Source organism: Microtus oregoni, unplaced genomic scaffold (assembly GCF_018167655.1).
Source record: "Microtus oregoni isolate MIOR12 unplaced genomic scaffold, Mior012 000072F_ref0000427, whole genome shotgun sequence".
Classification (NCBI taxonomy): domain Eukaryota; kingdom Metazoa; phylum Chordata; class Mammalia; order Rodentia; family Cricetidae; genus Microtus; species Microtus oregoni.
In genome coordinates this window covers 5,143,929-5,171,746 of record NW_024543979.1, presented here as the reverse complement: position 1 = coordinate 5,171,746, position 27,818 = coordinate 5,143,929, and the positions used below count along the sequence as shown (strand labels likewise).

Genomic DNA, 27,818 nt, shown 5'->3' with positions numbered 1-27,818 from the left:
AACTCTGAGAAGTTCTGGAAATGCTAAACCCTTTGTTGGTAGCTCCTCTTCTTGCTTATCTGATGGAGGAAGGTCATTGGTTAAATAAAAAGAAACTGCTTGGCCCTCATTGGTTAGAAGATAGGTGGGAGGAGTAAACAGAACAGAATGCTGGGAGGAAGAGGAAGTGAGCTCAGACTCCACAGCTCTCCTCTCGGGAGCGGACGCCTCAGAGAGACGCCATGCTCTCAGCTCCCAGGCAGATGCATGCGATGAAGCTCCGACCCAGGATGGACATAGGCTAGAATCTTCCCGGTATGTGCACCTAGGTGCACAACACAGATGATTAGAAATGGGCTAAATTAATATGTGAGAATTAGCCTAGAAGAGGCTAGATAGAAATGGGCCAAGCAGTGATTAAATGAATACAGTTTGTGTGTTGTTATTTCGGGCATAAGCTAGCCAGGCAGCCGGGGTGCTGGGGACGCAGCCCCGCCGCCCCTAATTACTACACTTATCAGTTCTGATATTTTCCTCAGTCGATTCAAATCCCTTTACCACTGTCTTTTGTAAAGCCTGAAATTATAACCTGTGAATATTTCTAAAGATTTCATCTAATCAATTAACTTCTGGGCCTAATCTTGCACATGGTGTGCAAGGTCCTTATGTCTGTGTGTGGCTTTTATTGGTTAATGAATAAAGAACTGCTTTGAGCCTATGGCAGGGAAGAACAGAACTAAGCAGGGAAAGCTAGGCTCTATGCTGGGAGAAAAAAGGGTGGAGTCAGAGAGACATCATGGAGCCCCACCGGATTCAGATGTTGACAATTTACCCAGTAAGGCACAGCCACGTGGCCATACACAGATTAATAGAAATGGGTTAAATTAATATGTAAGTGTTAGCCAGCTCTGGGACTGTCATTTAGGAGCCGCACTCAGCTCTTTAACTCTGAGAATGAGCATACAGCACATAAGCCCATTTTATCTGAGTAATAGCTAAATATCTCAAGCAGAGCATTGCATGGCCTGGAAATATATCTGTGTATGGTAGCAGGAATCCACCATGCTCTCCAGCCTGTGCACTCCTAGCAGTCCTGATCCTGCCACCCGTTCAGACTGAGGGCACTGTGCTGTGGGCATGGTTTCAGCTACTTTTCCGAGTTTGTATCCAAGCACTTGGTTCCACAAACCCCATTCAAATGCTTCATAGCTCAACTCCCCAAAGAGCCAAAACTGTTTCTGCTGGCAAAACAGGAAGCAGTTGTTTTGATACCGTGACTTTTTTCTGCTACCACTGAATCAGGAAAATCTCTTTTAAAGGAGCTGCTGTGTGCTGCCATCAAGCAAAGCCTATCCAGAAAAAAAAAAATTCAGCTGAACTTTTTTTTTTCCGTATCTAGAATTCCTTTCCAAAATTTCTTATTTTTTAGTGGATTTTAGCTGGCCACATGGACACCAGTCTGATATAGCTTCTCATTTGCTAACTCTTACGTCTGAATTTAACCCATTTCCATTAATTTGTGCATCACCACGAGGTTGTTGCCTACCAGCAAAGTTCCAGAGTCTGTCTCCTGCAGTGGCTCCATGGCTTCTCCCTAACTTCTCCTCCTTCTCCCAGCATTCAGTTTAGTTTTCCCCACCAACCTCTATTCTCCATGTAGGCCCAAGACAGTTTCCTTAATAACCAATAGTATTTACAGCATACAGAGGGGAATCCCACATCAATATAATATGGAGAACAAGGCTAAGTTTCATGATAATAAAAATGGATGTACTAAGAGCACCACATAATCCTTGCAGAATTCCATCCATAGTAGAAATAAAAAGGTTATTAAAATTCTGAATGGTGATATTGTCTACAAATATATCATTTTAAATGTATTAATTTATTTATTTCATGAACTTACCTCTGTTACATGTTTTTAGTGAACTGAGGGGTAATAATCTTTATTAGCCAGTAGGTGTTGTGATTCCTGGTGCAGAGCAGGGAGTCACACCCAGTGACCTCTCAAAGGGCCCAGCTATCATTCTGCAGTGGCACCAGCTTAAATACTAAAAAATTTACTAACAAATTAAAAGCAGTTAAACCAAATCCAGACATGAAGAAGGTTTTTTGGTGGCCAAAAATATCAAGGGACCCAGTGCTCAAAAGCCATAAAAGCAAACCAGAAAGCCTGTGCTCCTGGGGTCATAGGCAAGGAAAGCTGTGTGGGTGAACAACAGGAAATTGCCAAGTTGCTATGCTAGCCGAAATATTTGCAGCTAAATGCCAAAAATGTAGCTCCACTGCAGAGAAGTTTCAAGCCACGTAGGCAGGTGTAGAAGGCTGCAGGCCTTTTCAGCCAGTCCCATGCTTATGCTCTGTCCCACACTGGGCACCAATCTGTTGCTGACTATAATAAAATAGTTCCACACTAACCCAGAACGAAGTACAATAAAGGTTTCTTTATTTAGGGGGAGCATCACCAATCAGCAGTCCAATTCATGAGCAGAGAATAGGAACTGAATCCAGCAGCCCAGGGGCTGTGCATGCTTTTACAACTGTATATATAGTACATGTGACCACTCTCAAACTGGGCCAGCAACTTAAAAGCTATTGGCTAAAGGGGTTCCCACAGAAAGAACAGAACTGACTTGAAAAAGTTGTCCTGTGATCTTCACACACACACACACACACACACACACACACACACACATATACACACACATCAACACACATATGGGCTATAAATTATTTTTGTCTAATTCGCTTACAAAATTGTAGATTTCTACATGACTTTTACACACAGTTCCAGTCAGATTAATTTCCTATCACCTCCTCACCTTTTCCAACTCTTTTACCATCAATTTTTCCTTCCTATGGCAGAGTTCTCTCTCTCTCTCTCTCTCTCTCTCTCTCTCTCTCTCTCTCTCTCTCTGTATTTTCATATAATATGCATTCATTACCCTTCCTAGCAATGGCCATTTTAAAACTTCCAGTGTCTCCGGGCATCCAAGTTAAACAGAGAGATCTAAACATTCCAATGTAGGACTAACATTTGAGAGTGAAATCTGTTTTTCCTGACCTCACTCAATATAATACATTCCAATACTATCAATATTATTACAAATTTCATTTCCTGTACTGCTGCGGGAGCTCCTTCCACTCCTTCAATCAATAGCCTTTAAGATACCAGCGCCCTTTGGTGTGGTCATTGCTTTTTAAAGCAGGAGGTGTGGTCTCTCTCCCTTGCTTCAGACTCTGCTTCTGGCTACTAGACCCCTTTTGCTGGTCATGCAGAGGGCTGTTGCCTAGGACAGTGATCTGTAAGTTTTTTCCTTTAAATAAATAACCCTTTTATTAATCATAATTCCAAACTGGTGTGGGATTGTTTTGTGACATACCTTCATCTGGCGCCCAACATTTGGTTTTAGAACCCCAACACCACCTCCCCCAACCCCCAGTTCAGTTGCCTGCCTCCAGCTTGGCTTGACGGGAGCCCTACTTCAGCTGCAGCCTGTGCATACAGCCAGTTGTTCAATATAGAATCTAGCGCAGTGACTTTTATTGCCACAGTTGTTTCCGATGTGGATTTAAACTCCACACCTCTTGGGATCCACAGGCACAGACAGTCTCTGCCTGCCTGGTTTGAGCAGTTTTTAGATCCCCCTTGCAGCGCTTAGGCAGCGCAAGTCAGAGCACAAGCGGTTGCAGAGCGCTGAAAATCCTCTGGGGCAATTCTTTGTAAAAACTCCCTGTGCAACGGTGTCACGACAAATCCTGTGGTAAAATTTGCCCTGATATTTGTTGAAAAACTGGGGGAAAATGAGTCACTGGAAAGGTTAGATGTAGTACACAGAGAACAAAAACCCAGGGAGCTTCCAGCAGCTGATAAACAGCAGATCTCTCCCTGTTTGCCCACCGAGCTGCTCCTGGAGGCTCAAATAGAAGCACTGTTTAAAATCCCTGCCACAACAGAGCGGAGGGCTGCCACAGCAGCGTTTGCAGCATGATCCTTTGTCCCAGAGGATGCAGGATAGAGACGCTGAGTGCGAGTCTGACGCTCTCGCCGCAGCTGTGTCACAACGCTGAGAGGGATCCTTGGAAGCTGGACTTTTAACATTCCCATTAATAGCCTCCTTTTCTCTTAAGAAAGAGATTGACTATTACCATAAACCATTTATAATCAACCCCCTTTAAATGAAAACAAACAGTCATAAACAATATTTTGAGAATTTTGGTGTAATTTTCTATACTACACCTCTTGATTAGGTGTGCTGGTAATCTTATGGGGATCCTGAAAATATGTAGAATTAAGGTCAAGTCCTGAATGGGGTATTTTGTATGGTTTATTCATCTCAACCAGTAGCCCTGTAGCTATTTTGAATATTGGATCACCTGGGCCATTGTTCCCATTGGAGATCTTACAGAGGTTCTTGCTAGTTCAAACCATATTAACCTGGAAAGAATCCATAGCTTCTCATCTTCCGTGGACAGAACAAACCAAACTTCTTTTCCAAAGCAACATATACTTAGATTTAAACTTTGAAGTCAAGATACTTTGAAATCATACATGTTGGTTTAACTTAATAGCCCCCATAATCAAATGTCTCTCAGCACTTAGCTCATTAACAAACATTCAAAGAAAATGCAATAATATACATAATCCAGACTCTCCATGTATTTTCATTTTCATATGGCTTATTATAATATTTATTATTTTATTCCTTTTTCAAAAACTTCATTTACTATCTTTATATTATTCTTTAATCTATGACTGTCTCCTGTTTCCTCTCTCTCTCTCTCTCTCTCTCTCTCTCTCTCTCTCAATCCTATGCACATATTTAAACATACAGGAACCTGATTAGAGGTTTCTTTATGTCTGAATCTGTCTTCATCGTATGTATCTGTAATTCTTTTCTGACCACTGATTTAAACTGCAAATCAGGCATGGCTGGGACCAATGTGGCAGTTTTGGCTGCAGGCTCCACCTACTTAGGCTTTCCAACATGGTGGAGGTATCAACAGATATCTCATGCCTCCTTCCCATAGGCAGCAGCTAGAAGTCTTTTTACAGAGACCCATGTAAGAGTCTACAGAAACTCACCATGCAATCTGCAGCTGTGCTCTCAATCCCACAGGCAGTGGCTGGGAGGAGCCTCTTTATACAACAGCCATGAAAGACCTCAGGAGTCTGCCATGCTGCAGACAGGGCCTATGTTTCTCTACCATGGCCTGCAATGAGAGGCATGAACTATGATTCTGATTTCGGCTCCAGTATGGAGTGACTAGAAACCCTTTTATTGCTACAAGCTACAGCATTATTCAGTAATCAATTAGCGTCATTTCACAAGGTCAGCACAAAGCCAAGGACATTATATGGAGACTTAGGCCAAGTTACAAGATGTATTGGAATTATTGCCTTGTGAATAAAGTGACTATTACTTGCTGTAAATTTTCACTGTAGCTTGCTCCCATCTGTTACAAATTTTGGATTTATTTTCTCAGGCTGGAAATCCATGGCATCTGACACTCTGCCCTTTTCTCGGCATTCAGTTCTGTCTACTCCACCTAAGTCCTGTCCTATCCAGTAGACCAAGGCCGTTTCTTTATTCAACCAATGACAGCAACACATAAACGGAAGGACCTCCTACACCAGAGATGGTTTTGGATTACCACACCGTAGTGAGGAAAGATTTTCTGTAAATGTGTGTGTGTGTGTGTGTGTGTGTGTGTGTGTGTGTGTGTGTGACTGAGATGTTGTTACATTTTTGAGAACTGGGGACATATCTGTGGACATACAGTGGTTTAAAATGCGTTCACTTCCAACAAATTCAAAGGCTGCCATATTGAAGCCAGGTTGACCTTTCACATAGGCTTTCTCTATGCTTTTGGAAACATCCAATACCAGCACACTGCCTTTAGGAAGCATCCATCATCAGCACAAGACCCTCTTGTAGATTTGGGACTGTAGAATGTTCTTGGTTCATGAAGGTTTTGCTTTGTAAAAAGTGGCTAAAACAGACCCTGGAAGTCCTACCTTCCTTTTGTCTTAGGAACTAAACTTGAGGTAGGAGTCCCTCTGCTCTGTTTTCTCACTTACCAGCTCTCTCCTCCTTGAAGTGTTTGTTTCAACCACCATACATATCCATTCTCCTTCATCACATTGTCCTCAACAAGGCCACTATTCCTTCATTTCTCTCCTTGGTGGTTGACTTTAGACTTGTTTCCCCTGTCTTCCCATAGCTATTATTGTCATTTACAGGGACTTCAACACCCACCTGATTGACCAACCCTGCACACAGCCCTCTCAGCTCTTGTAGTTCCACTCTTCCTAAACAATTTCAGGCACCAAACTGAAATCCCAAAAAATGCACAATATCTGATATTTGTTGTTATACATGTTTTTGTTATTGATGTTCCACAGCTGGCAATGTATTTGGTCAGACATGTTTTTCTGAATGCTCCTGTGTCTGCAACTCATTTGCATGAAGGGAAGTAGTTCTGAAAACGTTCATTGCTAGCCACCTTAAATAGCATCAAGATCCTTCCTCCACACAATTCATTCTTGACATTTTATGAGGAATTAAGAAAGAGGAAGAAAGCTTCTCTAAAATTCCAGAAGTCATGGGGATATTTACAACAGAATTGTGAAATAAATATAAGGATTTTAAAACAAGACCTTATTGTTTCAAAATATCTTTGGACATGATGGGGCTATGACAGTAGCTATAGTTGCTGGTAGAAGATATGCTCACTGTCAAGCTGGTCGTCACTCCAGCAGGGAGTGGCGATGAGCTTAAGGGACCCAGTTCTAGCTGAGGAAAACTTAGTGGTAGATAGCTGGCAACTGGAAGAGCCAGAGTGCGCTTTCTACAGATGTGTGGCTCATGATGAGTTGCCTGTGCTGCAACAGATGGTATTCTATAGACATAAACATGAGGCCTTCAATTACATTCGGAAGTAAAGATGAGGAAGAAGAAGAAGAGCATGAAGAGAAAAAGAAGATGTGAAATTAGGAGCAGAATTTGAGTGTGTCAGAGAACTTGGAGAGGAAATAGATATATTTGAAATATATTGTATATATGTAATAGTAAGGGTCCTTGAGTATCATCACTCTTATGGCCCATTGTCAATGTCAGTCTTTAAAATTTGTTTAAACTATGATATGTAATGACATTACTGGTGACCTTTGGGGCCAGAAAAGGATGTCAGATCCTCTGGAGCTGGAGTCACAGGATTTGTGAACCACCCCAGGTGGATGTTGTGAACTGAGCTTCTCTATAAGAACAATGTGAATTATTCTTGATCACTGAGCCATCTCTGAGCTGTGCACCTTTTATATTTTACACTGTGATGACTCTTTACTTGCAATTCCTCTATTACTGTGCAAATAAATATAATAGAAAAATGGCATGCATAAATTGTAATGATTGCCTATGTTTCCATTGTGTTACATAAGATTTATTATTTAAATTACTATTTTAAAGTCACAAAGGAAAAAAAAACAGCATTAAGATGCAAATGTTATGCTTCCTGGAACTGAGGTTCTCATCATAGTTGCCTTCGAAAAGCTTCTCCTATTTCAGGATAGTGAAATTTCACCATGTAATAGAAAATTTTAAATTATTTTCACTATTTTAAAATGTAAATTTGTCATGTTTTCCCAGCATTCTTCAAGAAACATATGAGACTGAGTACATAAGGAAACACATGTGTCCCTTCAATTTTTGATTCTAACTTGTTCTCCCTAGTGGAAGCCAAAGGATCACAGGTTACATTAATTTTCTGGAAGGCTTGATCCATGCTACTGTGCATGTGAATGAAATAGAACCACTTTTAAAATAAATCACACTGTTATGTAGAGTTTTCACTTTATTTAATAAGAAATCTTTATGATCAACTTATGTTAGTATACAGGAAGCTTGACTGACACTTGTTTCTAGACTATACAGTAGTCCAGGATCAGAACATATTACAATTTGTTACCAATCTTTCTCAATGATGCTTAAGTAGTTTCCAGATTTACCACCAATGATATCAATACCTTTTGTTCTTACTGTGACAAAATGGTTCAAGCAAAGCAACTTAAGAAAGACAGGGTTCCAGATGGCACACTTAACATGGCGGAGAAGGCATACAGTCAGAAGCAGAGGCTGGCTGATCACATGACATCCAGTCAGGAAGTAACAAGTGGTACATGTTAGTGCCCAGCTTGATTTCACCTATTAACTGAGTCCCCAGGCCACAGGAATGGTGGTGCCCGCACTTGGGATGGGTTTTCTACCATAGTGACCAGAGATGATTCCCTATATGGTATATATATATGGTATATATATATGGTCCTCACGGGGTATAGAAGAGCTTGTGTCCTGGGTGATTCTATATCCAGTCAAGCTGACCAACAGTAACTGTGACAGTGTATAATGAGTAATCATAGCTTCCACAGGAATGGTTTAAACATCTGTGCCCTGAAGAAAGCCTTGTCTGTGCAGACAAGTACATGTTCTATCTAATGTGCGGCAGGCATACATGTACTCTAATTAGCACTTTTAATGCTGAAATTTGCTGAATGAAAATGAAAACATGAAGCTTCATAAAAAGGCAGAGTATATATTCATGGTCTATCACTTAATCAAAATAAGAGTGAATCCTATTTAAATGCTGAAATAATTTTTTTTACAGCCATCACAGGCAGTAAAACAGGGGCTGCAATTCCTGTAGCAAATTCTTTTAGAAGATGACCTATAAAGGAAACACTGTTTTCTTTCATGTCATTTACAGTAGATGTCAGTCGCTGAATTTCTCCTTTCATTTCCTCAGATTTCTCCCTAAATCCTTCTTCAAGCAAAGCCCTTTGATGCTAAAAACGGTGAACATGAGAGAGAAGACAATATTGTAAAATCCCAACATTGTACAAGTTATAGTTTCAAACATTTGGCGAGTGGTCCTTAGTATAGCCCGAAATTACTTCCCTTTCCATGAAGAAGGTTCTCTGAGTTAATCCTACACACTGTGCGGAAGAATAGTGGAAATTTCCCTAGGATTGATCCACTATGTCTGGTTGGTTGTAATGCTGGCAGAGGTGTGAACACATTACCGCACTCATGCCCACTGAAAAGCACTAGTCAGATTGTGTGGAGCCCAATCCACTGAGACAGTGTGGCAACCACGTCATACAGACAGTGGCAGCCAATCAGTTCTTTTAGAAATCTGTTACCATTTTGCTTGTAGTTGGGCAATGAGACAATCACTCTTCTGCCATGTGCTGCTTCAAGCAGGCTGTGTACTCTGAAGACAGCAACAGGAGCTGCAGAAGCTGCCAATTATCTGTTCTTTGCAGTCTGGATATTTCTTTCAGTTTTATGTCAGCATAGATCATTCTCAGAGTGGGAGGGTGGGTGTCAGGTGCCTGATAATATAGGCCTTGATAACCCAGGCCCATTGCTGTCCTTATTAAGCTACCTGGATGGGAGTTTGTTTGGTGAGTACCAATGAGGTTGTTTTTAAATATCCTGAACTGATGTATCAAACTATTGAAGTCATTCAAACCCTAAAGGAGCAACTGAAAGCCTGAGGGAATGCCCCTTAAGGAACAATACCTTAGAGAGGTGCTTCCACTCATGAGCAGGCTACATAATTTCTCCTGCTACCCAGGGTATGACAAGCACCAGGGGGATAAGGAGTCTTACCTGCAGCTGATTCTCGAGCATTATTTTATGTTCCTTGATGAGTTGTTCACGCTCTTGCATCAGCTTCATTTTCAGCTGCTCAAGGTTTTCCTTGTGACTTCTTTCTTGAGCCTCTATCAGTTGCTGCTGCTCCTCCTGTTTCTGTCTTAGCAGTTCCTGTTCCTTCTCAGCTGCCTCCCTCTGGGCCCGCTCCTCTGCCCCAGTAAGATTCATGGAGGGAAGAAAGTGATGGAAGAATGAGGATGGATGGTGGGGGACAGAAATGATGGGTTAAGCAAAATGTCTATATTCCAAAACCCAGAGAAAAATTCAGATCTGAAAGGAAACCACAGACTCCACATTGATCCACACAATGGAGAGAATGTTTCTAAAGGGGATGAAGAGACCCTGCCCATCTGGCTAAAACACAGACTGACTTCCTGTTGCTTGCAGCGTGAGCTTCCACAGAAGGGTAGAGAGCTTTTAATCTGGGAATGGGTTACCCTGGCCTCTATCAGGAAGCCTTGTAGGAACCTAACCCCTGCTGAAAGCCAAGAGACAATCTCCTATACCTGCGATGGTCTTCTCGCCAGCAGTTAGGGCTGTATCTGCCTGCAGGATGGAACTCTCAATGGTGGCTTGTGACTGCAGAAAGCTCTGGAAGACTTCACTTGCCTGCAAGACCAAGAAGGAGCAGAGACTTTGAGGCATCCTGGGAGAGAACCTGTGTGAGTTAACACAGTCAACACTGTTCCTCACTGTCAAATGCTATGGGGATGCCTGAAGACTGCCCTGCTCTTCAGTGGCAATAGATACTTCTGGGTTCATGGCTTCCCTGTCATCTCCACTAGGGCCACCTGCCACCACCTGTTCCCAGATCACTCCTGTCCACATCATGTGCAGATTTGGGCACTGTAACCTATGATGCTTTCAAATATTGTATCCCATGTAAAATGCTGCATAACTGTGTGGCCTTCACTTTTTCTGCTCTTGTTGACTGTATTCATGGTCAAGTCCCTCCATCTGCCTGGACTTCAAGGTACAAATGTGCAAACTCTCGCAGTAGTGGTGGGGCATCACCTAAAGCATTTTACACAACTAAAAAAAGAACTGAAAAAAAGAACACACCATGGTTTCACTGGCAACAACTGATTAATATGTTAGCTGTGTTCTTACATTTATTAGTAGCTCATAGGTACAGTATCCTGACAAACTTGAAACTTTGTGATTCAGAATTTTTATGTGAATATTTCTCAGAATTAATAGTAAATAGCATCAGTTTCAGTCAAACACAATTCTGGTGATGGGGCTTGAGGGTAAAGCACTTGCTTGCCCTGCAAAGCCATGTTTTGGTCACCAACACCAACATGAAGCTAGACATGCCATGCTGTCCTTGTGTTTTCTTTCTTTCTTTTTTTTTTTTTTTTTTTTTTTTTTTGGTTTTTTCGAGACAAGATTTCTCTGTGGTTTTGGAGCCTGTCCTGGAACTAGCTCTGTAGACCAGGCTGGTCTCGAACTCACAGAGATCCGCCTGCCTCTGCCTCCCGAGTGCTGGGATTACAGGCGTGCGCCACCACCGCCCAGCTCCTTGTGTTTTCTTATTGCACTTAGGAAGTACTGTATGCTTCTGTTTTATGACACTATCCTTCCTCTGCTATGAGCATCCATGCACCCTATACTCAACGTCTTCCCCATGCTCCCTACTCCTCACCCTGTTCCCTTTTCTATGTCTCTGCTCTTCATCTCTTTCCCATGCTCCCTGATATTGACCTTCATCCCTTTCCCATGCTTTCTACTCCTCCCCCTTTTCCCATGCTCCCTGCTCTTCACCTTCACCCCTTTCCGGGGCACCCGCCAATAGTCTTGCTCAATCTTCTCCCTCATTTCCATGTAGAGCCTGTGTCCTCCAGGAACAGAAAATGTTGAAATATTTTCCACAAAATCCTTTGAAAGCCGATTCAATTCTTCCTGGCAGTATTGATCTGATGCTTCTTCATTCTTCAACATGAACATCTTTTTCTTCTCATCTATTAATTCCTACAAGAGAAATGAACAGAGATCTGACACATTGAAGGAATAGAACAGATAAAGTTCCAAGAAAGTTTGTAGAAGAGTCAGCCTATTTCTCACAAGAAAGTATTGTAGTGTAATAAGACCACAAGAGAATGTGAAGTCCTAATGCCTGAATTAAGATTCTACAAAATCTGTACAAGGCCACAGTAAAAGTTCCCGATGTTCCTAGTCCTCAGGACCTTTTATAAAATGATGGTTCTGCGTGCGACAACCTCTGGTTCCTATTGGGTCCCATCCTATAATTCTATCTTCCATGACACAAAGATATGACAAGGAGCAATAGAAGAACAGTGACCTGCAGTGGGACTCTAGTGAGACAAAACTGTTTCATAGGAACAGAAGAATAAAGCAAGTTCAGGGATGAGCTACAGGTGTTGTGTGAAGCATTGCAATCCACAGAAATTAACTGTGTGAAGGACTTGGGCCACTACATACTCATTATTCGGCTCATTAGAGATTTCTGTATATAAAGCACCTGAAGTTTGAGAAGGGGGCCTGAGTCTTTCACAACTGTGTTCCCTATGACCACACAGAGTGCTCATCTTTGAATGAATCACACACCCGGGGTCATGAAGGCACAGTAGCACCACAGCCTTGAAAGGTCAGAGTCATGAAAGATAATGATGCCAACATTACCAGCAGCTTCTTCTGGAATTGCTGGTTTTCATCCTTGAAGGAGTGCTCCAGGAAGACAGCAATGGCTTCCTTCTCACAGGTTGTGTGCACACCCAGCAGCTCCTGGAGCGTGTCTGTGGGGAGCCTCAGTTGCTGCCCCATCTGCTCACTGTAGTGCTCAGCTGCCTTCTGCACAGCTGCTGAGTTCTCACGCTGGGCCAGAGTTGTCACCGCATCATCCAGACAAGGCACAGCTCCACTGTTGATGGCATCCACGTAGGTCGTCACCAGAGTCCCCAGTCCTTCATGAACCAGGAGTTTTAGGGGATAAGTATGAAGTTATAAGTGTCTGTGATGCAGTTTTAAGACTATAGTTCTACTCTTTCAAAGCTATACATGCACACTCATAAACTCAAACAAACAATCTCCTACAAGACATTATATTTTTTTGGATTTTCCCTTTGTTTTTGTGGTTTTCTGGTTCCAGTTAACATTAATATCAATCTTCATGCAATAAATTCAATTATCTATAAAAAATGTAACGTTGCCTTTAAATCTTGAAATTCATTAAAATAGATAAACTAACATAAACTAAAAAGGAAAAACGTATCATTAAATCTTAAAAGAATGGATTTACATTGCTTAAACACTAGTACTTATGTTGGAAATATTTCAATTTCCAAATTACATTACACATTGTCATTCCAAAGAATAATTAGTATACAAATCACCCCCTCTGCAAATAAAATACATCAACTTGAGCAGTTTAAACACTGATTTTGTACTTGATTAGACAATTTTCACTTGTGATTTTATTATCAGTTGAGAATTTCATATAGGTGTGTTAGAGCTATAGATACCAGTGATGAAGTATGCATTTTTAAAGAAGGATTTGTAATCTACAGTTAATTATAAAACATATAGGTTTTTCAGAGTATGGACACAAGCATATTATCATTGTATAGATAAGTTTTTAAAATACACATATTAATTTCAACATATATTACTCTATATAAAAGTGTGTTTAAAAAAAAAACACTCACGATTCCCAGTGACCTTAATTCCCTCTCTGAGTGTCTTGATCTTTCCATGGGTGAAGATGTAAGAAACAAAAGCCCTTGTTTGTTCCAGGAACATAGGATCCAGTTGTTTTTCTGAGATAGTATCAAGCTTGCGTAACAGTGCTTTGTCACGCGTTGGTTGATCAAAAACAAAACATTTCCGCTTTGGGAAAAAATGTCTGATGCACTCCCTGGGCAGATTGGATGCTTGGATTCTGGGATTGTCACCTAGTGTTAAGGGAAACACAAAGCCATGAGAATAGACTTAGAACAGAGAGCAAATGATGGAAGCCCTTGTCTCTGTGAAGTGTTCTGCACTCTCAGGTCTCTACCATAAGCATGCAACACTCTTTACAGGTCAAAAGTATACCAAGTTTGTACTTGGCAGACGTCTGGTGAAATATTCAGGAGACACTTGACTCCACTGGAGGATCATATGGCTGATATCCACAGACCTGAACATGCCATCAAGCACATTTTATTTGTGTATCCTGTTGACTGAGCAACAAAACATCAAGTGTGATTTCTGATCCAATCACCCCTTTGTATAGAAGGAGCTATGGGACTCAAAAGAAGAGCCACAAAGGACTTTTTAAAAAGTAGTAAAAATAGCAGCATTAGCAGTTCTCAGAATGATGCCACAGTTAGCAAAGAAAAACTACATTGACACTAAAAGACTTCATTTGATGTCAATGCCAAGTATACACTCCTAGAAAATAGATGTTTCTCCCAACTGGGGAAGGATGGAAGATCTACGAAAATATGTAGGATACATAAGTCTAGAGATTTGATGAGAAACATCAAGACAGCATTTTATGAAACTCCTGACCTGAGAATTTTCTCCATTTTGCTCATGTGAACATTTGTGGTGTGTGTATTCATGTTTGCCTGTGACTGGGTTATATGTGTGAACAAAGAAAAAAAAGAAAGGGAAGGGAAGGAAACAAAAGGAAAGGAAAGAAAATCTGGGTGGTGGCTTACACATTCAAACCCAGTAAATGGAAGGAAAAGACAAAAGAAATTGTGAATTTCAGGCCAGCCCGGTTTGGGCTACATAATGAACACCAGGCCAACTAAGAGCCACATTTGATTCCTGGTTTAAAAAATAAACAATAATAATATATTATAGTGAAGAGACTCTGGCCAGCTTGAGTGTGGTGAGCATGGTTCTGGCAGGCTTTGCCTTTCCCCCAATCCCTCTGCCTTGCTAAAGTTCTTTAGGTTACATTTGTAGAACTACCTACCAAGTTCTATTCCTTATTACGCCATTTCATCCTCCTGAGACCAAATACCAAGGTCCAGCTTTGGAAGCATCTAAGTTCAACAACCAAAAGGTCCCTTGGCTCACCTAATTAACATGCCCAGTTAAAATTAAAGACCTCACCATTACATGAAACTTCCTCTTTTATTTTGTAAACTGCCCTTTGTCTAGGTGCCATTATTGTCTCCATTCTATTCAGAGGCAGTCCGTAGTACTCTGGAACAAATATCTGTGCCCCTCTCCCTTCTCCTCCTCTTATCACGCATCCTCTATCTCCTGTGTTTGTCTCATCCCCTGCCGTTTGTCTCTTCTTAGTGCTGAGAGCTTGGCCTTGGGGTGTCCTGGGCTGGATACTACTTTCCTTTTCATATCCAATTTTATGACTATGAGTACAGGTTTCACAGAATGCTTTCCTCAATACTATGTTTTTAATGTCCTGAGAAAGCAAAGACAGAAAAATAAAAACACTGAGCAGATCAGAATTGGTATTCTTCACTAGACTTCATGGACTTCAACACTTTGTAAAGTCACGTTATTCATGCTAATAACACACATGCAAATAGTTTACAAAGTATAATATAACTGATTCTGACACTGTAGAATGATGAATTATGATGACATAGACTAAAAAATTTACATTTGTAACTATACTTAGAGTATAGCTGTTTTGTGGACAACATAACCAATTCAACATTGAAACCCTCTGTTCCTGCAAGAGTAGAACAATGTATAACTCTGTGAAATGCATTTTGAGATTGGTTATGCATGAAACATTTATGAATAAGAATTATGTAGCCAGCTACTTCTTAAAGGAAGATAGGCACAAAACAGACAAGACAGATGTCTGGACTTCAAGAAGGTTAGATGCTTTAGACTCTAGATGCTAAAGTGCAAACTGTAAAGAACATGATTTGGAATAATCTGGTGGTGTTCCAGGTTCTACTTTTCTCAAAAGAAATCAAACTCCAGTTCCCAAGCATTACCAGCCAATGACCTATCAGCATTTCTACAGATTTCCATCCCACTGCAAATACAGAGGGACCCCCCTGAGGATGGGAGCAACTCAACAGATTCCAGCCCTTCCCGGTCCCCTACCCCAGCTCTCCCTCTACCTGGGATCAATTTCAGTGCGTGCTCCAGGTACTCGTCCTCCATGGCGCTCTTTCCACCTATCTGCAGCTCCAGCATGAAATCCCGAACAGCCCAGATGAAGTCTGGGAAGAAACTCACAAACTCTGTGGAATTCTTGATTCCATCAGGACTTGCAGAAGACTTTGCCCTGATCAGCTCAGTGAGTTCTGTGACATAACTGGAACTGGGTTAAGGAAAAGTGAATTCACATGCACATTCTCATGATTTTCTTATTAAAATAAATCACAATAAAGAGTTTTTGCTGCCCTGGGTGTCCTCTGCCCCACCAAAAGCCACACAGTGACAGGGCAGGTCAGTGCTGCCATATGCATTCCAGAACACTCAATGAAACATGGTCACTCAGGTCCTGCAAGGATACTGCAGCTGCTCCAGGGCCTGGTGGTTGATGGTACTGATGCTGTTGTAGACAAAGGTGCTGCTCAGAAGCACAGCCAGGGCAAAGATCCACGAGTCATTCTTAGGGTCTCCCTGGAAGACACATGAAGGCAGAGTGAGGAACCATTAATAAAAACTCAGAGAGAGAAGTTGGGGTTCAACCTGAAGACCTGAAAAGCAAAACAGACTGGCTCTTACTTTGACCTCAGTCGAAAAATGGTGATCCTGCTTCCAGGGATCTCAGAATGAGACTGTGCCAGAGAGCTGCCTCCTCTTTTTTTATAAGCCTCTCAAGGACTGGGATTAAATGTGTGCACCACTAGGATTAAAGATATGCACTCCCCAGGTTGTATGGAAAACTAGAGAGGCTACTGGGATTAAAGGCTTATGTTACTACTACCTAGTGTGTAAGGCTGACCAATGGGACTTTTGACTCTCAGATCTTCAAGTCAGCTTTATTTATTAAAATACAAACAAAGTGACACTACATTTCTCCTTTTTGTCTAAAATAAAAAAGAAGTATGTAACTAATATAAGAAAAATTATATACAATAACTAAAATATATACAGATGGTAAGTACATCAATGTCTAGTTCATTTGCATTTGACAAATTCAGAGAAAATATTTCACATCTATCCTACCTTCGAAAGTCCAAAGTCTTATACCTAATTTACTTTCTATCCTAACATGCTTTCTGCATCTAGGAAACTATAAATATAGTTATCTAATCTTCAACTGCCTCAGAGACTCAAGAAGGAAATAATATTAACAGAGTGAACAGGAAGTAAAAGCAAGTGACTTCCCAAAATGTGGGTAATGACAGAAACATCTGCTGCCTAGACAGTCACCCAAACTTCCTCTGCAATGTTATATCATCCATCTTTGAACTACAGGCCTAGTGTATCTGACAGACTTTTCTGTTAAGCAGGATAATTTGTGTCCTGCTTTGTCTAATTAGGACAGAATACTGTCAGCAGTTGAGGCAGGGGCATTTTCTTTCCCAGTGGCTTACTTTTGCCACAACGAAAGAAAAGTTCAAGTGGAATTTTGGAGGCCCATGATCTTCTCTAAAGTAGATTGGTGCTGCCAGGAGGAAACATGTCTCATTTTCATTAAAAAAAAAAAAGAATCTAAGTTATTAAAACATCTTAAATGCCATATTCTGTAGATCTCTGAAGTCTTTGATGATAATCTATCTATCTAAAATATATCTGTTTGACCTTGAAAATATGACTACAAGTTTGATTATACTAGGTGATTAACTACTAACCTACACTTTCTTCTTATCCTAAATAGCTGGTAATGATAATTTTCAAGGACTAGAAATTTTCCTTACATTGTTAAATAAATTACATAGGTACAATACCTTGAACAAAATTTGAAATGCCTGTACAGTATGCTTTAACAATATTAATTTTAAATTTGTATCAATATTCAACATTTCTATACAATATACAAAAGTTCAGTCAGATGTAATACATTTAAAGCTTGCAGCTGCTTTTTCAAGTAGATTCAATAATCTACCTTTTCATCTCATCATTTCTATATCCTCCCTCTTTCCAGAGTAGATTCAATAATCTTCCCTTTTATCCAATTCTATCTCTATCCCCCTACTTCTCCTTCTCATTTTTCTTTTTTTTAATTATTTATTTATTGGTTTTTTTGAGACAGGATTTCTCAATAGCTATGAAGTCGGTCCTGAAACTTGTTCTGTAGGCTAGGCTGATCTCAAACTCATAGAGATCTGCTGACTCTGCATCCCCTCCCAAGGGCTGGGATTAAAGGCATGCACCACGAAACCTGGCTTCTTTTTCTTTTCAAAACAAGATCATACCTATACCCTGTCTTTTTCTCCTTTTCGATACAATAGTCTTGAATCTAATTTCCTTTGTTTAGCTTTTTTCCTGACTGATGGAGGAAGGTCATTGGTAATAAACAAACTGCCTTGGCCCATTTTGATAGGCCATCCCTTAGGTGGGTGGAGTAGGCAGAACAGAATGCTGGGAGGAAGAGGAAGTGAGCTCAGACTCGATAGCTCTCCTCTCTGGGGCAGACGCCTCAGAAAGAGGATGTGCTCCCCTCTCCCTGGCAGACGCGATGAAGCAAGCCGCCAGGTCAGACATGCTGAATCTTTCCTGGTAAGACCGGTACTACACAGATGATTAGAGATGGGTTGATCGGGATATCAAAATTAGCCAGTAAGGGCTAGAGCTAATGAACAAAGCAGTGTTTAAAAAATACAGTGTCTGTGTAATTATTTCGGGGCATAAGCTAGCAGGCGGCCGGGGTGCTGGGGACGCAGCCCCGAAGCTCTTATTACAACACCTGACCATTATCCATAACAACTTGTAGCCAACACTTTAATCAATGACAAATATTCATAATCCATTTTGAAAATGTAGAAATAGTTTTCTAGACTACGTCCTGCAGATTAGGGGCACTGACAATCTCATGGGGACAAAAATAAAGTTGAGAATATGGTCAAGTCCAGACTAGAGTATTCTAGAGTCATCCACATGCAGAAAAGCAGAATTAGATCCCATGCACACTACACACAAGAGTCATCGGAAATAGATACAGGTAAGTGCTAGGATGTGTCCCTGGATAGGGCAGTCGCAGTGTGTGTGTGCGGCAAACAGAGCAGCACAGGGAAGGAACGGCTGCAGTTTTCTCAGCCAAGGCAGGGACTCAACCTGGAGTGATGAGTGGACAGAGAAAACACGCTACACATTTGCACCAGACTCAGATGCAGACACACACGAAAGAAACCCTGTGATATAAACATGCAGATGAACATGGCAAGCATCTAGGAGAGTGGAGTGTCCGGTTCTATGTCTAGAACTAAGAGGAGAATAAAAGGATGAATCAGCAAGCAAGAAGACACAGGGTGGAAAGGCTCTAACTGGGCAACCGCAACAGCTTATTTCAATCTCTGGAACCCATGAAGCAGGAAGGTGTTGTGACCTGTGCCTGCACACACACACACACACACACACACACACACACACACATCACGCATCTACATACACACACATACATGCATCTACATGCACCACATAACATCTTGCATACATCAAAAATCTTTTTAAATCACTCAGTTCCCTTATTTAAACAGCCAAATTTATCCTATTTAGTTATTGTGGGACAAACAGGCCTTCACTGAACCTGCAGAATCAGTTCTCCCCAGATTGCCCCGAGGACAGCTGACAAGTTTCACCATAAAAAATGTAAACTCAAGGGGTTGGACAGATGTCTCAGTGGTAAGAACACTCACTGCTCTTCCAGAGGACCGCAGTTTGGTTACGAATATACACATCAGATTGCTTCTAACTTTCTGTAACTCCAGCTCCAGGGAATCCAAAGCCTCCAAATACCTAGGATGTCTTTACTCACACGCACACATACCACAAGCAGACACACACACACTACACACAATAAAAATATAGCTCTCAAAAATGTAAACCCAATCCTTAACCCCATTTCCAAAATGTATCCTAGGTATCTCAGAAGACTAGTCAGCCATTGCTCACCAACTGAGATGGGATGATGTCATCCCCTATGGGAGCATCTATCCACCTAACTACTTCTAGTGTGATGTCATTCACCTTCTCATGGAAGCATCTGTTCACCCAACTGCTCTTACTGTGATGTCATCTACATTCCCATGGGAGCTTCTGTCCACCTAACTGCTCCTCCTGTGATGCCATCTACCTTCCCATGGAAGCATCCATCCACCTAATTGCTCCTAGTAGGGGTAGCACTGTGCCACCTGGTCCACCTTTCAGAAGGGAACATCTTGTTCATCTAGCTCTGTGCGAGCTGATGGGTAACAGCTCTCATATGCCAGCACTTAGAATGACAAGGCCTCCAGGAAAGACTTCCAGTGACGGGTAGGCACTAGAGATGAATACCCTCACCCTTTACCCAACACAGGCTAGCTCTAAAATCCCTGCCCTAGTTCTCCTTCTGGAGTTCAGATGTCAGAGGCTGCCCCGTAACTGCTCTTCTTCTCTCTGTTCTGCTTCTTTCCAGGTACTGGACTATATGAGAAACACACAGGTAGGATCCTCAATAAAACTAGGAAGGTTCATGAGAAAAAAAAAACCTTTATTTTCTTCCCTAATATCTAACTACTATACCTATTATCCAGGAATTTAACTACTAAACAAAATTTTATTGAATTGACTCAAGTCATTCACTCAAATGGCAAGAAATAAAAGCATGTATCACCTAATGTATTCATCTTATCACTGGGCAATGGTGGTGCAGGTCTTTAATACAGCACTTGGGAGCTATGAGCAGGAGAATCTGTCAGTTTGTGACCAGCCTGGTCTACAGAGCAAGTTCTAGGATAGGCGTCAAAGCTGCACAGAGAAACCCTGTCTCAAAAACAAAAGCAAAAACAAAAACTTGACCTTGTCTAAATGTGAAATCTAAATAAATCAGTATTTATCTCACCTACTGTAATTCAGTCTGTAGAACTATTAGATGTATTCATGAATAAGTTAGCTAGTTAGATAACAAGGGCTCATAACAGTCAGCATGGACCTCATCCTACCTTTTCTACGTCGCCCAGGCCCTCGGTGTCCAAGAGGACCAGGGTGTGGTTTGGCTTGGTGGGGTGTGGCACACACCACATCCAGATGCCCTTGGTTTCAGACTGCACAGTGGAGCCCAGAGGGAAGCCTGCAGGGAGAGATGAGGGATAAGGGTTGGTTTTTGAACGTCCTGCACAGGCAGCCTGGTGTGCTAAAAGTATCAGTGCCAGGAGGCCTCGTGCACTAAAACTTCAGTTCATGGAAGCCAGCACCATCTTAAGGAATTCTGAAAGTTTTGGGAGTTGAAGCCTAGATGGAGGATACGGAAGTCTTAACTCTTCCCAATCTCTGCTACCAGTCTTTTATGCAGCTGCCACTGTGGTTTCAATAGAGCCACAAGATCAAGAAGCCCAACCATTAGGAAGTGAAATCTATGAAACCATGTTGAGAAAAGTCCTTCCCCATTAAGTTCTTCTCTCTGGTGTTTCAGACTCAGCCATGAAAAGCAAAGAAGAGAACAATCCACACGAAAATCAGATGGAAGCAGTAGAATTGGCAGTGCTGTGAATCTCAGCAATCAAAATGGTGCTTCATCTGTCCTCAAAACTATACTAGTTTATAAGTCATCTATTTCAAGCTATAGTGGGCATTTAACAAGAGAATTAAGCCTCAGAGGACTCCAAATGGAAACAGAAGCATCCACGAAGGGGAGAATATGGAGCCTCTGGTGGCGGCAGTGAGGGTTTTGAGCCAGCCACACTTGTACACACCTGCCATCCCTAAAGGCAGGAGACAGAGGCAGGGGAATTGTCATTAGTTTGACAGCAGCTGGGACTACATAGATACAGTCAGGCCAAACAACAAGACAGTCAAAAAAACAGGTATTTTACATATTGTGGGAAATGGTATGGGTTCCATGTCACAGACACACAAGAAGAGAAAAACAGGAAAGTAGAAAAAAGAAATTGGTATAATAGTTTTTATATTCAAAGTTACTAAAGAAAAGCAGAAGAAATAAACAGGAATGTGCAACTATAGAATGATATAAAGTCCTTTAAAATGTTTTCAAAATTTTAATTACAAATGAACAGGTATTAAGATTTATTGATTTCATTTTATGACTATCAGAATTTTGACTGTACGTATGTGAGTGCACCATGCACATGCCCCAAGTGCATAAAGGCCAAATAAGGGCAGCAAATCCTCCAGAGCTGGAGTTACAAAGAATTTTGAGTTATCACATGGGTACTGGGTACCAAATCCTATCCTCTTCAAGAGCAGCCTAGATCATCTCTCCAGCCCTACACAATTTTTAAAGTCTTAGATATTCAAAGATATTTTTCCCTGGTGAAAATATTTTATTGAGAAAGAAAACCTGATGTATGAGACCAGAGACCAACACACAGAATCCCATTGCTTAGAGCATCAGAAAAGGCCCTGTCTTGAGCACTCCTGGGAGTTTCCCTGACGCAGGAACCGATTATTGGCGAACAGTAATTACTCATGCAGATTAGCTTGAGAGGGTAGATGTGTTGAAAGGATTTTGGCTTTTTTTTGTTCTAATTGGGAATCAGAATTAATATAATGGCACAAAGATAGTCAAACCTTTGGATAGTACCCAGCATGCCACTCACCGTGATTCTGTCCTGCCAGACGATTCATCAGGTAGGACTTCCCTGTTCGGTACAATCCAACAATAGCCACAACTACCACTGGCTGGGAAATGTTGTCCAGAATCTCGATGGCTGTTTGGTTCACAGACAGCTGGTCCTTGTGGTTCTCCACCAGACAAATGGGAGCCATCATTTGTGGTCTGGCCATAGCAACTTGCCAAGCTAAAAGAATCTGCAAGAAGAATACAAAGTCATTCTTTACCTCAGTGTTACTCAAGCCCAAGGTGAGTTAGGACTGATGACATTTGTACATTTCCTAAGGCAGCAAGCAGATACAGAGGACATTCTCTATCATTCTTCCACAGTTCTAAAGAAGATTTATGTAAGACATGGGCTGCCAGCATGAAGAAAGATTGACTTCAATGGAATAAAACCCAAACAATGACTATCTTCACAAAGTCCTACAATATGCTAAGCCTTGTAATGAATGCCTTACCTTGTGAACCCCACAATCTGTAAGTGCCTACACGTTACAGATTACTGTACCCTGCCAATAAGGTAGGTGAGTTTGCAAAGCCTTAAAGACCCAGCAAAATGGCAGAGCAGTGGTTTCTAAGTCCTTGCTCCCTCTGTGAATTTAAAATGGTTGAAAATGTATAGAAGCTTTGGAACACACCCATGAATCACGCACACACTGAGATGTCCAAATGAATAAACAGTGTGAATTACATGTGTGTTCACTTAACTTTTCACTCTTGACAACCCCCCTCCTGACATATTCTGACTGCAGGGAGCAAGGCAGACCTTAATTGTAATAAGCTAGCCTGGGCTAACCTGGTCTCAGTTTTACCTAACTTGGACTTCAAGAACAGATTATTTCTTGAATGTGATATCAAAATCTCAATGGGGTGAATATAGATAAAATCCATGTTACAAAATTAGGAATGTTCCTGCACCAAAGGATGAGCTCTGTACATTAAATACGCGGTACAAGATTAATATCTTAAACCTCTACAGTTACAACTCAGTTTTAAAATGGCCAGAACACTGGACTCTCGTTTCTCCAAAGCAGATTATGAATGGCCATGAGCACATGAGAAAACATTCAATATTGCTAATCACTCTGTACAAGACAACTCTAAAATTTTAAAGAATTTATTTAAAAAGATGCAGGGTACAAACTGGGAAGTACAAGAATGAAAGATAAAGTGTCTGTGTTCCCACAACAACATTTAGGTCACCTTTATTAGGAAAACGTAAGAGCAAAGTTAAGAAACTTTAGCTACAAGATTTCTGTCTTGTTGTTCTGGAGACTGGTGTAAAATCTATAGTCACGTAATCTCATGTGACTTGATTTCTTAGACTTTACTGAGGTTGAGTCTTGCTTCTGGGAAACATGCATACTTACTTGAAATCACTTGCTTGATTTTGCTTGTGTTTGCAGTTTACACAAGAATGAGGCTATCTTAAGACCTACTTGGTTTAGTTGCTCAACAATTTTTCAAACCCAGTCTGCATTATAATGTGGCTTTCAGAAACATTGAGGAACTGCCACCCAAAACCAGAATGTCACTTTGTACTCACCAGGACAGCTACCACACAAAACAAAAACAAATAAATGTGAATCAGAATTCAAATCACTTAGATATTTGTGCATTGCAGCTAAGAATAGAGAATGATGCTACGTCATGGAGAATAGTCTTGCTTCTTATAAAAATGAATAGTAACCTTTGAGCAAAGAACTTTGTTTTAGTTACATACAACACACAGATAAGGATTTGGACACATTTGAATACTAACGATCAGGTTAAAGTCAAAATGTGACTCTAACCCAATCTCTCATCAACAGACCATCCACAGATATGTAGATTCACCGAGTGTGATGGCCCACACGATAGAATATTATTCTTCCAAAGAAAAAATAAAATTCTAATGCACACTACCACACAGACGAGCCTGAGGATATTATGCTGAGGAAGGAGAATGTGCAGAATCATGAGCATTTAGATAACAGGTGATGTCACAGGTTCTCTTCAACTTTCTCCCATATATGTGAATAAAATCAATAGCATGACGAAGTGCATATAGCCCTTGTCAGTGACCTGAGCTGAAGTTGCCAGGGCAGGGGGGACTGGAGTGTCAGGCTACCACTTAGAATCTGTCTCTTGTCAAAAGAAAGAAACTGAGCTTCTTACACCTAAAGCCAGTCACACCCCTGCAGACCAGACAAAACATACCTGCCTTTCTGAATGTCCTTCTGTGGCCTCTTGGAAATGGAAATTAACTTCAGCTTCCAGAGTCAGTTGCTTCTTAATGGAAGAAAAAGTAAATATATCTGGTCCCCCTTCCCAGGTGCAAGAACAGTTCTCAGCTGCCTCTGTCTTGCCTTTGCTTTCCTGTCTCTGGCTTCCTATGCTGCTCTTCTTATAAGCCAACCCACCACACACACACACACACACACACACACACACACACACACACACACACAGGCACTGCAAAAAAATCACATGGTGCTGCAGAAATGAAACTGAAAGTAACGAACTTAAAGCCCTGTTAACTTAGCCAAGGTGCTGGAGGGCAGGAACTCAAAGCCCTGTTAACTTAGCCAAGGTGCTGGAGGGCAGGAACTCAAAGCCCTGTTAACTTAGCCAAGGTGCTGGAGGGCAGGAACTCAAAGCCCTGTTAACTTAGCCATGGTGCTGGAGGGCAGGAAGGCCAGGGGCTGACTCTGCTGACTGAGGGAAAGCAGTCCTCTTCATGTGAATAGCTTTTACATTTTCCTTCCCTTTAAATCGTTTTCAGCTTCCTTGTGACAGAAAAGTCACAGCAAACCTAAGGCTCCAACTAAGGAAAGTTACACAACCCAGGACAGCTGCAAACATGTTTCTCTCAGGGAAATTCCCCAGACTTCCTCAGTGAAGAGCTTGAATGTTTTTAATAAAGTCTTCTAAAAGGAAAGTCTTCATCTAAAAGCAGTTTTAAAAAGAAGCAATTAGAAAAGAATAGGGGAGATAGCTCAGTGGGGGAGTGCTCTAAAGGCTCCGACAGTGCCAACCTGGTGACCCAGCTCTGTCTCTGGAACCCATGCAAAGGTGGAAGAGAGAACTGATGCCACAATTTGTCCCCTAGCTCTACAAGGGCATCCTGGATGTAAACACACAATACTAAACACATTTTTTAAAAAGAAAATAAGTAAAACTCTAAAAAGTCATAAATTTCAAAATGACAATAATTAGAAACACCAAATCAGTAGTAAAGAAGCTCGAGATTTCCAAGGAAAAACAATATAAATGAAATTTATATGTCCACTCCACAAGTTATAAGTGTCTGCTTTAAAGCAAGACCTTCAGTGAACTGAGCATGTGAAACATGAAACAGTTTAAAATGCCATCGTCAACACAGCCAGATTTCCTTTCTAAGAGCTGACATCTTGGGAGTCGAGCTGCTGCCTGTGATGGTCCAGCTGCTCAGGCAAGCCTCCTCCAGGAGCATCCTTAAAGCAGACAGGGTGAGAGCAGCTGTGTGAAGAGCTCTAATGACAACCAAAGCAGACAGGGTTGAGGGACAGCAGCAGTGAAGCTAACCCAACCCTCTCCTGCCTTAAGCCATAAAACCTCCCAAGCACAGGTCAAACTCCAGGAAAGGCAGAAAAACAAAACCTGCTATCTGCCAGAATCTGTGTTATTCTTGAGGAAAAGGATTAGCTTTCCATCACCAGGCAATTCAAAAAACTGTAAAGACCTCCTGAATAGGGTATTTGTGTTTTGCAATGTCCCTTTGGAAGCTTCCTCAGGATGTCCAGAGGATATGGAAATCTCTTTGTTAGGTATAAACTGGAGAACATTAAAGCAGCTTTAAGGGAAAATAGTCAGGGGATGATTGAGCCCAGAATGTTCAGTCCTAAGGAGCTAACCTGACCCACATACAAGAAAGGTTAAATTCATTCTTAAGGTGCCTCTGATTCTTCATTTCAAAGAGCAGTGTGTACCCATATATCCATGCCAAGACAGCTGCAACAAATCCTAGTGACCAATAATGTATCTCAGATCACACACTGCATTGAACACAACGATACACAGTGTCACCCATAAAGGCTTACAGTGATGCAAGGGTTAAGGCAGAGTTGTGGAAGGGAAAACAGAGCTGATACACATGCAGCAGAGAGAGCTGTTCTGGAACAGGTTGGTCAGTAAATACTCAGTTGGTTCAAGGTACAGTGTCATTCAAGACAGATGATTCAGAAGGCAGATTGCTCCAAAGCACAGAGCTGACTCCAGGCATCCAGTGTCTGAACAAACAGGAGCTCCACTAAGACACTACAATTTGTGCTGCTCATGTAAACAGACATCTTTTTTTTCTCTAGCATATTTTGTAGATTTATTTTGAACAGTTCAGTTAAACACTAAAGTCCATTTTAATATTTATTTTTAGAAATGCTGTTTCTAATAGATTTTAGGCAGGGTGTATACAATACCACTGTGTTTGCTAATATATAATTATTTTATTAAAGTAGATATTTCTTTTTTTTATTTATTTATTTATTAAGGATTTCTGCCTCCTCCCCGCAACCGCTTCCCATTTCCCTCCCCCTCCCCCATCAAGTCCCCCTCCCTCATCTGCTCGAAGAGCAATCAGGGTTCCCTGACCTGTGGGAAGCCCAAGGACTGCCCACCTCTATCCAGGTCTCATAAGGTGAGCATCCAAACTGCCTAGGCTCCCCCAAAGCCAGTATGTGCAGTAGGATCAAAACCCACTGCGATTGTTCTTGAGTTCTCAGTATTCCTCATTGTCCGCTATGTTCAGCTATCCGGATTTATCCCATGTTTTTTCAGACCTAGGCCAGCTGGCCTTGGTGAGTTCCCGATAGAACATCCCCATTGTCTCAGTGTGTGGGTGCACCCCTCGTGGTCCTGAGTTCCTTGCTCGTGCTCCGTCTCCTTCTGCTCCTGATTTGGACCTTGAGATTTCTGTCCGGTGCTCCCATGTGGGTCTCTGTCTCTGTCTCCTTTCATCGCCTGATGAAGGTTAATATTCATAAGGATGCCCATGTGTTTTGCTTTTGGATTCACCTTCTTATTTAGCTTCTCTAGGAACATGAATTATAAGCTCAATGTCCTTTATTTATGGCTAGAAACCAAATATGAGTGAGTACATCCCATGTTCCTCTTTTTGGGTCTGGCTTACCTCACTCAGGATAGTGTTTTCTATTTCCATCCATTTGTATGCAAAATTCAAGAAATCCTTGTTTTTTACTGCTGAGTAATACTCTAATATGTATATATTCCATACTTTCTTCATCCATTCTTCCGTTGAAGGGCATCTAGGTTGTTTCCAGGTTCTAGCTATTACAAACAGTGCTGCCATGAACATAGTTGAACATATACTTTTGTTGTATGATAGGGCCTCTCTTGGGTATATTCCCAAGAGTGGTATTGCTGGATCCAGGGGTAAATTGATCCCGAATTTCCTGAGAAACCGAAACACTGCTTTCCAGAGTGGT

At 41.4% G+C, this 27,818-nt stretch overlaps 1 protein-coding gene across 1 annotated transcript; it reads right to left on the bottom strand.

Annotated features, from left to right (window-relative positions):
* Positions 1 to 7,830: 7,830 nt before the first annotated feature.
* LOC121440956 (guanylate-binding protein 6-like) lies at positions 7,831 to 24,707 on the bottom strand. The gene is made up of 11 exons (XM_041642038.1): positions 24,556 to 24,707; positions 22,340 to 22,550; positions 20,726 to 20,853; positions 16,150 to 16,259; positions 15,752 to 15,948; positions 13,361 to 13,606; positions 12,339 to 12,619; positions 11,460 to 11,666; positions 10,202 to 10,304; positions 9,651 to 9,844; positions 7,831 to 8,821 (listed from the first exon to the last, which is right to left on the bottom strand). The coding sequence occupies exons 2-11, from the start codon at positions 22,524 to 22,526 to the stop codon at positions 8,612 to 8,614; spliced, it is 1,863 nt and encodes a 620-aa protein (XP_041497972.1). The 5' UTR covers positions 22,527 to 22,550; positions 24,556 to 24,707; the 3' UTR covers positions 7,831 to 8,611.
* Between the last annotated feature and the right edge of the window lie 3,111 nt (positions 24,708 to 27,818).